Source organism: Crocuta crocuta, unplaced genomic scaffold (genome assembly GCF_008692635.1).
Source record: "Crocuta crocuta isolate KB4526 unplaced genomic scaffold, BGI_CrCroc_1.0 scaffold126, whole genome shotgun sequence".
NCBI lineage: Eukaryota > Metazoa > Chordata > Mammalia > Carnivora > Hyaenidae > Crocuta > Crocuta crocuta.
The window spans coordinates 6,685,860-6,698,516 of NW_027531000.1; the positions used below are offsets into that span (position 1 = coordinate 6,685,860).

The window sequence follows — 12,657 nt, forward strand, 5'->3', positions numbered from 1 at the left end:
ATGTAGCAGTCGCTTATTTAATCTCATTACCATGTAGTATTCCATCACATGAATATATACCACTATGTGTCCATTCTCCTTTCATTGAGCATTTGGATAATTTCTAGCTTCTAGCAATTATAAATGAAACTGCCATGAACTTCCTTTTACATAGTTTTTGGTGCATATAAATATGATTTCTACTAAATATGTGCTATGCCTAAGAGTGGGATTTGGGGGGCATAGGTTATGCACACCTTTTGTTTTAGTAGATTCTGCAATTTTTCCAAAGTATTTGGACCAATTTATCCTCCTACCACTAAGTATCAGTTTTGGTTGCTTCACAATTTCGCCAATCCTAGATATTATCAGACTTTTTTAAAAGTTATTTTAAATTTATTTTTGAGAGAGAAAGAAAGAGACAGAGCATGAGTGAGGAAAGTACAGAGAGACAGAGAGAGAGAATCCCAAGCAGGCTTCCTGCTGCCAGTGCAGAGCCCGACAGGGGGGCTCAAACCCACCAGACCTGAGATCATGACCTGGGGCAAAACCGAGAGTCTGACACTTAACCGACTGAGCAACCCAGGTGCCCTAATATTATCGGATTTTTTATCTTAGTTATTCTGGTAGAAATATTACTGTGGGGTTTCCCCTCTCAATATTTTATTATGAAATTTTTCAAGCAAACAAAAGAGTCAGAAGAAATGTTACAGTGAATATTTCACATTCACCTGTACCCTCAATTGTTATATGTACATTTTTAATGGTAGCTTTAGACTCCATACATAAAGAACATAAAGACTCAAGGTTTTATTAGGAAAAATATAAACAATATTTCTATCCTTTTTCTGAACAGAGCAAGGATCTTAACCTTTTAACTTGCTTCTGAACTATATCCATCGACCTTTCATGTTTTTGTTTATAGATGTTAGTCACACCCTGATTATAAAACTCCTCCAAAATATTACTTTTTCAAATATTTGGCAATATGTTTTACCTATTTCTTTTCTTTTAATGTTTTTATTTATTTTTGAGAGACAGAGACAGAGCACGAGCGGGGGAGGGGCAGAGAGAGCAAGGAAGACATAGAATCTGAAGCAGGCTACAGGCTCTGAGCTGTCAGCACACAGCCCGACGTGGGGCTCGAACTCACGAACCGTGAGATCATGACCTGAGCCCAAGTCACACGCTCAACTGACTGAGCCACCCAGCCACTCCTGTTTTACTTATTTCTTAACCCACTACTGCTTCTTAAACTCTATTTCTTCTTTTTGAGTTCAATTTCCTTCTTCTCAAAAAGTACATGTTTATTATTCATTCACTGAATAATCTCCAAGCAGTACACTTCTAGACTCTGTGCACTACATTATACCCTCTGTATTAGATTCTTACTGCTGCTCTAACAAATTCCCACAACGTTATTGGCTTAAAATAACAGAAATGAACTCACTGACAGTTCTGGAAGCCAGAAATTTAAAATTTGGGCTAAAGCCAAAGTGTCAGAAATGCTGGTTCCTTCTGGAGGTTCTAAGTCCCAAGCAATTTTGAAACCCAGCTCGGTGAGCTCCATTAGTCTCAATGCCTGAGAACATTCCTCTGTGGCACTCAGCTCTGCCTTTCTGCTCCCACAGTTGTGCATTCTGAGCTATCCTTTTCTTTTTCTGAACAGAGGGAGCATGTGATTGCAGTGGAGTTATTTTAGTCACTCATTTACTGCCTGTAGAATTTGTGGGGGGGGGACTACAGACTTCTTTCATTTGGTCTTATCTTTCTGCCCAAGCTGGCTGTGTTTCTACTGATGATACATTCTCCAAACCTTGTGTGTCTCTCATGTATGTTATGAGGATTCACTCCATTAAACACAGGTCTTTGCTGGACAACATCATCTCCATGTTTGGCTTCTGCAGAGATAACAGAATATCCATGAGTCGCACACCTAATCTCCTTGAAGAGACCTCTGTGCTGTTGACTATCCAAATTCGCGTTCCTTTCCGGGTACTGGCAACAAGCTGTCCAGCCACACCCATGACTTTCTCTCCAGAGCAGTTTCCTTACACTGAATCTTCTAAATTTTTCCATTTTTTGCAACGTGGATAGGCTAAGAATTTCCTAAGTCATTAACTGCCGGTTCCCCTCCACCTTTTTGTAAAACAGCTCTTCCCTAAATTTATTTCTTACCTCTCAGATTTTACTAAACGCAGCCAGAAGAAACCAGTCTGTACCTTCAACACTCTCCACTAAGTATCAGGTTCATTAGGTACAAATTCTGCTTTGCACGTAACTAGGACGCAAATCCCCCAGCTTCTAACACTATGTTCCAAGGATCTCCTTTCCTCCAGTTTTCCATAATGTGTTTCTCATTTCCTCATGAGCCCTCATCAGCAGCTCATTTAGCATTTTTACTTCTATCAACGTTCTGTTTATGATGATTTAAGTATTCCCGAATATGATATTCACCTTCTCTACCACGCTCTTCACTTCCTTGTGAGCGCTTACCAGCAGCATCTCAAAGATCCGTATTTCTACCAACAAGCTCTTTGAGGAAGTCTAGGATTTTTCTCTCATGTGCCTCAAAATTCTTCCAGCCTCAGTCCATTACTGAATTCTCCAACCGATTTAATATTTTTAGTATTTTTTACCTTAACATCCTCTAAGTTGGATGACAATTCTCCAGGGCATAGAAGTCCAGGTTCATACATTTTTCTTCAGCATACTGAAAATATCACTTCATCATATTCTGCCTTTGTTATGGCTGATGAGAAATCTGGTTTTGATTCTCTTGCAAGTACACAGATTTTTCTTTCTACAGATTTTTCTTATTTTTCCTTTCTGTTCTGTGTATTTGTTGGAATATATGTCGGCATGTATTTCTTTTCATTTCTCCTATTTGCAACTCACTATGCCCTATCAATTTAAGAATTTGTACCTTTTTGCAGTTCTGTAAAATTCTCGGCTACTTTCATTTTTAACATTGCCCCCTCTTGCCCCATTCTTAGCTTCAGGAAGTCTAATTAGAAGTCTGTTAAATTGGGGTGCCTGGGTGGTTCAGTTAGTTAAGCATCTGACTCCTGAACTCAAGTCAGGTCTTGATCTCAGGGTCATGAGTTTAGCCCCATGATGGGCTCCTCACTGGGTGTAAAATCTCCTTTAAAAAAAAAAAGTACACTAAATCTTCTCTATTTTTTTTTTGTCTTTTAACTTCTTAACTTTTTAAACTTCTTTATCTCTTTGTGCTACATTTTCATAAGTTCCTTAGCTTCATCTTCTTCTTTTTTTTTTTTTTTTTTTGAGATTTCTTTTCAGCTAGATTTTACATGCAATTTAACTTTTAGGTTGAGTTTCTAATTTTAATTATTACAAATTTTGTATTACTAGAAGTTATGTTTTTTTGATTTTCACATCTGCCCTCTCCCTTTTGGTAGTCTCTTATAACTACATGTAGTTTCCATAACTTCTCTTCTTTTTAAAAAGCTAATGCACATACTTATGTTCTGTTCCACGGAGTGACCATTCTAATGCCTGTCCTTTTTGCATTGTTCTCTGCATTTTGTTCTTTATGTTGATTCTTTTTTTTTTCTATCATAGTTTACTTTGTGGTTCCTTGGAATTTTATGTGTGTGAATTTCCTGAAAACTGGTGTACTCGTTTCTTAGGGAGACCATAGAAATTAACACAATCTGGGTGGCTAATAGAACAGAAATTTATTCTCTCAGGCTTCAGAATGTTGGGAATTTGAAATCAAGGTGTGGCCAGGGCCATGCTCTCTCAGAAGCACAGAGAAGAGTCCTTCCTAGCCTCTTCCAATTTCTGGTGGCTCATGGCATCTCTTGGCTGTGTCGGAATGACTTCAGTCTCTGCCTCCATATTTGCATGGCTTCTTCTTTCACGTATGTGTCTCCCTGTGTCCTATCTTCATCTTACAAGGATAAGGATGCCAACCATTGCACTGAGGGCTCACTCTACATTCAAGGTGATTCATCTTGGGATCCTTAATGACATCTGCAAAGATCCTATTCCCAAATAAGTCAAATTCTGAGATTATGAGTAGACACACATTTTAAGAAATTACTCTTCAGCCCACACACCTAAGATTTAAGTGTGTTTTGCCAATAAAAATTTGCTTTTGTTTTTGGAACTTGGAAAATTGACCAATTTTTATTGTTTCAACCTAAAATTTCTCCTTCGATTTTCTTTCTTCTTTTTTAAATTTATTATTATTGTTATTATTTTGCCTCACAGAAGCTTATGTGAAAGTGGGTTGTTAAAAATTCTCACATTATTTTCCTCATTTGGGGAACACTGTCAACACAGGCTATATCTTTCCCATCTTCTGTGAGATGGATTGTTTTTTAGGCTTCTATTCAGAGTGCCACTCATTGATGGGACCTGGTTTATTTTTATGATATTCTTTTTTTAACTAGTTATTGATTGTAGTGTAGTTGACATACAATATTATATTAGTTTCAGGTGTACACATAGTGATTTTATTTTCTCTGTTGATTTACACTTTCCAATTTCATTGACTTTTGCTCTAATTTTTATTATTTCTTTTCTTTAGCTTACTTTGGATATAATTTGTTCTTCTTTTTCTAGATTCCTAAGGTGGAAGGTTATTGGTTTTCAACCTTTCTCTTTTCTAATATATGCATCAAAGGCTATAAATTTGAATCCCACAAATTTTGATGAGTTGTATTTTCATTTTCATTTAGTTCATATATATATATATATTTTAATTTGAGAGAGCATGGGAGTAGGAGAGATGGGTAGAGGGGGAGAGAGAGAGAGAGAGAGAGAATCTCAAGCAAGTTCCCTATTCAATACAGAGCTGAATGTGGGGCTCAATCTGATGACTCTGGGGTCATGACCTGAGCCAAAATCAAGAGTCAGGAGCTCAATTGACTGAGCCACCTAGGTGCCCGTAGTTCAAAATATTTTAGTTTCTCTTGAGATTTCTACTTTCACCCATGTGGTTTGGAAAACTGTGTTGTTTAATTTCCAAGTATTTTAGAGTTTTTCAGCTATCTTGTATTGATTTTTAGCTTAATTCCACTGTGTTCTGAGAACATGCATTGAATAATTCATATTCTTTTAATTTTGTTAAGGTGCATTTTATAGCTCAGACTGTGGTCTATCTTGGTGAATCCTCCATGTGAGCTTGAAAACAATGTGTATTCTGTTTTTGTCGGATGAAGTAGTTTGTAGATGTCAATTATATTCAGTGGATCAAAAGTTCTATATCTTTAATGATTTTTTGCCTGATGAATCTGCCCATTTCTGACAGACTGCTGGTAAAGTCAAGTCTTTAACTACAGCAGCTGATTCAATTACTTGTGGCAATGCTATCAGTTTTTGCCTCAAGTATTTTGATGCTCATTTGTTAGGTTAATGCACATCAAGGATTGTTACGTCTTCTCCGAAAATTGACCCCTCTATCAGTATGTAATTCTCTTCTTTACCCTTGATAATTTTCTTCCTCTGAAATCTGCTTCATTTGAAATTAATATAGCTACTCTAGCTTTCTTTTGATGAGTGTTAGCATGGTATAACTTTCTCCACCCCTTTGCTTTCCCATTTTACTTTTAATCTATATACGTCTTTGTATTTAAAGTGGGTTTCTTACTTATAACATATAGTTGGGTCTTGTTTTTTGATTCACACTGAAAATCTCTTTTATTTGGTGTGTTTAGACAATTGATATTTAGAGCAGTTATTGATACAGTTTGATTAAAATGTATTCTATTTGTTACTGTTTTTTTGATTCATTGTCCTTTTCCTTTTTTCCTATTTTTTTCTCTTCTCTTTCTGCTTTATGTGGTTTTAAGTGTATTATATAATTAAATTTTCCCTCCTTCCTTAATATAACAATTATACTTCTTTTTAAAAATATTTTTACTGGTTGCCTTAGGATTTGCAATATACATTTACAACTAATTCAAGTTCACTCTGAAATAACACTCTACTGCTTCACAAATAGTGCAAGTACCTGCACTAAAAATACTTCTAGTGTCCTCCTTCCATCCCTTTTATTATTGCTGTCATTCATTTCACTTATACATACCTCTAAGCATTAGATACATTACTGCTATGATTATTTTTAAACAAACTGATTTTTTTAGATCAATAAAGAACAAGAAAAATAAAGTTTTTGTTTTACATTATTCCTTTCTTGAGCATCAAAGATGATCTTCCTTCCTTTATGTAGATCTGATTTTTTTCTTACCTATATCATTTTCCTTCTTTCTTTTTTTTTTAAAAATTTTTTTTAATGTTTTATTTATTTCTAGGAGAGAGAGAGACAGTGTGAGCAGGGGAGGGTCAGAGAGAGAGGGAGTCACAGACTCCGAAACAGGCTCCAGGCTCTGAGCTGGCAGTCAGCACAGAGCCTGACGCGGGGCTCGAACCCACGAACCGCGAGATCATGACCCAAGCGAAAGTCGGACCCTTAACCGACTAAGCCACCCAGGCGCCCCTCCTTCTTTCTTTTTTTAAATTTATTTTAAATTTAATTTTTTTTTTAGTGTTTATTTATCTTTGAGACAAAGTGGGAGTGGGGGAGGGGCAGAGAGAGAAGAAAACATAGAATCTAAAGCAGGCTCCAGGCTCTGAGCTGTCAGCACAGAGCCTGATGCAGAGCTCGAACCCACAGACTGTGAGATCATGACCTGAGCTGAAGTCAGATGTTTAACCGACTGAGCCACGCAGGTGCCCCCATCTTCTTTCTTTCTGAAGAAACTCTTTATACATTTCTTGCAGGGCAGATTTACTGGCAACAAATTTTCCCAATTTTTGTTTTTCTGAGAAAGTCTATTTCTCCTTCACCTTTGAAAGATAATTTATGAGGATACAGAATTCTAGTTGGTAAATTTTTCTTTTAAATCTTTTTATGTATTACACTTACTCTTTTCTTGTCTTCATGGTTTTGGAGAAGGTGGACATAATTCTTTCCTTTGCTTTTCTGCAGGCAAAACATTTTTTTATATCAGGCCTCTTTCAAAATTTTTTATCTCTGATTTTATGCATCTTGAACATGATATTCCTAGGTGTAGTCTTTTGGACCTTTATTTTGCTTGGTATTCTGTGAGCTTCCTCAACCTGTGGCTTGCTTCCTGATGAATTTGGAGAAAATTCTCAGTCATTATTGTTTAAAAAATTTCTTCTACTTCTTTCTTTTGTTTTCTTTCTGGTATTCCCACTACCTGTATGTTACACCTTTTGTAGATGTCCCATATGTCTTGGTTATTCTTTTTTTTTTTTAATAGTTTATTGTAAGTTGGTTTCCATATAACACCCAGTGCTCATCCCCACAAGTGCCCTCCTCCATGCCCATCACCCCCCTTCCTCTCCCCCCCACCCCATCTGCCCTCAGATTGTTCTTGGCATTCAAGAGTCTCTCATGGTTTGCCTCCCTCCCTCTCTCCCACTATTTTCCCCCTTCTTCTCACCCATGGTCCTCCGTTAAGTTCCTCCTAATCCTCCTATACGTGCAAACATATGGTATCTGTCTTTCTCTGTCTTGCTCATTCTGTTCCTTTTCTTCAGTCTTCTTTTCAGTTTTAGAAGTCTCTATTGATATGTTTGTAAGCTCAGAGATGCTTTCCTCAGCAGCGTCTAGTCTAATGGGCCCATCAAAGGCATTCTTAATTTCTATTACAGACTGGTCACCTGATTTATGATAAGTTATTGGGGATTCACTGGGAGAAAAGATGGTTTTTTTCAACAAGTGGGTCCTTTAAATATCCATATAGAAAAATGTAATCCTGATCTTTACCTTACTTTACATGCACACACATACACAAAAATAACCCACAATATGTTATATATCTACTTGTGGAAACCAGAACAATAAAGTGTCTAGGACTGGAATAACCAATATATATAGCCACTAGCCCAATATGACTATATAAAAATTTAAAATTTTCAGTTCCTCAGTCATATTAACTACATTTTAAGGGCTCAACAGCCACATGAGGCCAGTGGCTACAATATTAATGTAGTGTAGATATAAAATATTTAGTGCAGACATAAAACATTCCCATCATCCCATCAGAAACATTCCCATTTCTCATACGAGAAAGTTCTATCATATAACTATCTTCTAGAAGAAAATAAAATAATTTCTTTGTGACTAAGGCAAAGATTTGTTAGACAAAGCACCAAGTATAAAAGAAAAGATTGAAAAACTGGACTTCACTTAATTGAGAACTTCTCTTTATCAGAAGATACCATTTAAAGAGTGAAAAGCCACACAGAGAGAAGTTATTTGCAAAATGTATATGTGACAAAAGTAATATAGTAATAATATATAAAGGACTCCCACAAAGTAATAAGAAAGAGACAAATGCCCACCCCGCCCCATACTCAACAGACCCAAAGAGGAACTTCACAAAAGAAGATACCCAAATTGTCAATAAATATGTAACAGGTGATCCAGGGAAATGAGAATATAAACTGTAACACAAGCATATATACTTATATACTTATATAATATTATATAACTTATATAATATAAAACAACTATATATACTTATATAATAAATAAATAATTCCACTTGAAAACAGACACATATATGAATGTGTATATATATATGTATATCTGTGATTGTTCATATATGTGGATGTATGTGTGTATATGTATGTATACACATACATACAATTTGTACTACGTGTTGTGCAGGAAACAACATGGGCAAATAGTACTAGGAGGAACACGATCTCCTTAAAGAAGGAAGCCTGCAATATTCTTTCTCAGGAGGTGGCTTTAGGCCAAGATCTAAATCTTGAAGTGCCTTCCAGAGCCTGAAATCAGCAAAAGGAACAAGTACAAAGACACTGAAGCAAGTAAAAGCCAGGACTGGTAGAGGCCCTGATGGAAAGCCACCGGAACTGGAAGGAGCCTCATGATGGATGTAGTCAGGGGAGCTGCAGTCAGGGGCCAGATCATGCTGGAATTAGATACTATGGTAAGGGGTTCAGACTTATTCAAAGAACCATGAAGAATCGCTGCAGAGTTTTAAGCAGGGGAGAAATCAGATTTTATTTAGGTTTCTTAAAAAAAAAAAAAAAATCATCCTGGCTTAAAACTCAGAAAAAGGCATAGGAAGAAGCAAGGAAAATCATTAGAGGGGAACTGCTGCTGCATGTAGGCTGTAGAATAGCCACATCCTACAACAGGGGTGAAGCCTGGGGGGTGGGGAGTGGAATTGTCACAATTTATATGGAATACAATAGGAATGAGGCTATTAAGATTTATCAAGGTTTGTCCTTGTCAAGCACTCATGATTGGCAATTCAGGAGAGAGGTGGACAGATGCCAATCATATTTTAGAAGTAGCTTTGACAGAATTTGCTAATTCTCTGGATATGGGAGGTGAGAAAGGCAGCTTTCTAAAATGACCCCCTATAATCCTGGCCTCCTGGTAGTCAAGCCCTTGTGTAATCTTCTCCTCTTGAATATGAATGAGATGTAATGACTTGCTTCTAGCAAGAACAAGATAAAGTGACAGAATGTCACCTCTGAAACTGGGTTATAAAAGACCATGACTTTTGTACTGCTGCATCCTTTCTCTGACTTTTCCTACAGCCTTATGCTGACAGAGGGGCCACCTGGCAAGGGACAGATGGCATCCTCTGGCCAAAAGATAGCAAGGAAGAGAGACTCTCAGTTCACTGACCAGAAAGAAACTGGATTATTCCAGCAACCATATAAGTGAGCTTAGAAGTGGATCCTTCACCGGTTGAACTTTCAGATGAGACCACAGCTATGAGCCAACACTTTATTGCAGCCCTGTGAAAGCCTGTGAAGCAGAGGACCCACCTAAGGTGTTCTGGATTTTAATTTTTTTTTTAATTTTTTTATTTATTTCTGAGAGAGAGAGAGAGAGAGACAGTGTGAGCAGGAGAGGGTCAGAGAGAGAGGGAGATACAGAATTTGAAGCAGGCTCCAGGCTCTGTGCTAGCCATCAGTACAGAGCCCGATGCGGGGCTCAAACCCACAAACCATGAGATCATGACCTGAGGTGAAGTTGGCTGCTTAACCAACTGAGCCACCCAGGTGCCCCTGGATTCCTGACACACAGAAATGATGAGATTGTATGTGCATTATCTTATGCTACCAAATTTGGGAGTAGTTTGTTATGAACAACAGACAATAATAACTAACAATAGATAATAGGTAACTGACACAGGAGGTGAGAGAAACAGATAAATCAAGAATGACTGCCACCTAATTTCTGGCTTGAGCAACTAAGTGTCTAGAGATATCAAAATTCTAGGAGGAGAAACAGATTTCAGGAATGGGGGTGGGGGTCAAATAAACAAGCATTTTGTGTAGTAAACATCTAAGTGAGAAACTGGGTGAGCCATAGACATGGTATCTGGAACCCCTTTTCCGTGATGCCAGAAGTTGTACTTCTCCACCAATCAGAGCAGTGAAATCCAAAACTTGGGTTTAGATTCAGGAGAAGGACGTAGGTCAGTGGAGTTTAAGAAAACGAAGTCCTCTGTTTGGTCAAGTGTAATTATTCGAAGTTTCACTTTGGTGTTTGAGGCTAAAACACCAGGCACTACTTCATTGTTACTTTGCTTTATTTTATCCTTGTCATATGTGTCCTCCTTGAGGAAGAAGAGATGTGGCAAGACAGAATTTGGGAATTTCTGCTTCACTGGGCCACAGAGCAACATGATGGTGGCCATTTCTAAATCTGGAAGGCCTATACACCAAGCCTTACCATAGCTCAGAGTTTCTCAGCAGGGTTTTCACAAGGCACTTGGCCCAGGACAATTCTTGTTGTGCTAGAGTGTTCTGAGCTTTGTCGAGGGTTAACATATGACAGTAGAACCTGCCAGTGTTTGTGACGACCCAAAACATCCTTCTCACAATTTTAGATGCCTTCTGTTGGAACGGTATCTCACCCTCACGGAGAACCACTGGAAGGCCAAGCTTGACCTTGCACCCTTTCATGGTGCCTGCTTTGAAGAGGCTCCAGGTTATTAAACATTCTCATTCCTAAAATTTTAATTTTTTTTTAATTTCTAAGAGAGAGAGAGAGAGACAGCGTGAGCAGGGGAGGGTCAGAGAGAGAGGGAGTCACAGACTGAAACAGGCTCCAGTTTCTGAGCTGCCAGTCAGCACAGAGCCCGATGCGGGGCTCGAACCCACGAACCGCGAGATCATGACCTAAGCGAAAGTCAGACGCTTAACCGACTAAGCCACCCAGGCGCCCCTCTCATTCCTAAAATTTTAAATACAATGGGTTCCCAAATAATTAAAATATAATGTTAATATAAGAATCATTCAGAATATAATTGAATTTAAGAAAAAGAATTTTAATGTATTTTTGAGAGAGACAGAGTGTGAATGGGGGCGCCGGGGGGGGGGTTAGACAGAGAGGGGAAGACACAGAATCCAAAGCAGTCTCTAGGCTCTGAGCTGTCAGCACAGAGTACGACCCAGGCTCTAACCCATGAACCGTGAGATCATGACCTGAGCTGAAGTGGGAAGCTTAAACAACTGAGCCACCCAGGTGCCCCAGGGATACAACTGAATTTTAAATGCTTTCTAAATCAGCGTGGATTCTGGTAGATCTCAGAGACCCTGTTATCCCTGGTCTTCTTTGTGCTATGGCCCTGCTGAAAAGAGAGTTAATAGAACATTGGTTGGCAGTTCAAGGTGAATAATAACAGTTTGTGTCCTAATGCTTCAGATTTGTGACTGGAGATGCCCTGGAAGAATAGTCTGAAAGTTCCAAAACTTGATCTGGTGCTTATAGCTGTGAAGTTCTCTGAAGACTATTTCTACACTGGAGGTAAAGCTATACTCAATCTCAAATCTATATCAGAAAGAAAAAAAAATTTGCATTTACGTATTTATGATAAGCTACGTTTTACTGTAGTGATGATCACAGAGCTTTTATTGGGCACCTATTTTGAGTCAGGCACTGTGCTAGGTTCTTTGAATGTGTGTTTTAAATTTAATGTCCACACAATGCCTCCGTGGAGAGCAGTGTTCTCATTCCCAGGTTGCATGTAAAGACATGAAGGTTCTAATTGTGCAACTTGCTCAGGATCACTGAGGCAGTAGGGGACCGAGTCAGATTTTAAATCCAGACTTGGAATTTTTTTTCTGGAACTTCTTTAGACTACATGGATTTGGAGTGATTTTGTCCAACAGATATCCGCCAAGCGCCAGGCCCTGCATTGGGCAAACAGAACAGAGATGCCCCTGCCTGAACGGACGTATAGAGAGATGCACGGGTGTGTGGAAAGATGTATAAAAATAAGTGATGGGGGAAATGCATAGATTAATGAGATGAAGAGCCGATGTGGATGTGATGGGAGGGTAAGTGAGTGACGGGATGAGGAAGGAAATGGAATGGTATGGGAGGCAATGAGCGGGTGGATGGACGAGCAGATTGAAGAATGAATGAATGAATGAACGAACGAACGAATGAGTGCATGCATGCATGAATGAATGAACGAAGGAATGAATGAATAAACGAATGAGTGCAATGTATGCATGCATGCATGCATGCATGCATGAATGAATGAATGAATGAAGGGGTATTGAGGCTGCCCTACCTGAAGCCTAAGCGCCAGTCTCCTGGCTGCTGGCGGGGGGCCGGACGGGCAGCTACTCCACACAGTACGGTAGGCGCGGGCCGCTCCTCCTCCAGCCCGGCTC

At 38.7% G+C, this 12,657-nt stretch overlaps 1 protein-coding gene across 1 annotated transcript in view; it reads left to right on the forward strand.

Moving 5' to 3' along the window:
* Nucleotides 1–1,818: 1,818 nt before the first annotated feature.
* GXYLT2 (glucoside xylosyltransferase 2) overlaps nt 1,819–12,657 on the forward strand; it is a 103,816-nt gene continuing 92,977 nt past the window's right edge. Inside the window, exons 1-2 of the mRNA XM_077770648.1 lie at nt 1,819–1,974; nt 12,148–12,230. Of these exons, the coding sequence (XP_077626774.1) occupies nt 1,819–1,974; nt 12,148–12,230 (239 nt within the window). The remainder of the gene's footprint in view (nt 1,975–12,147; nt 12,231–12,657) is intronic.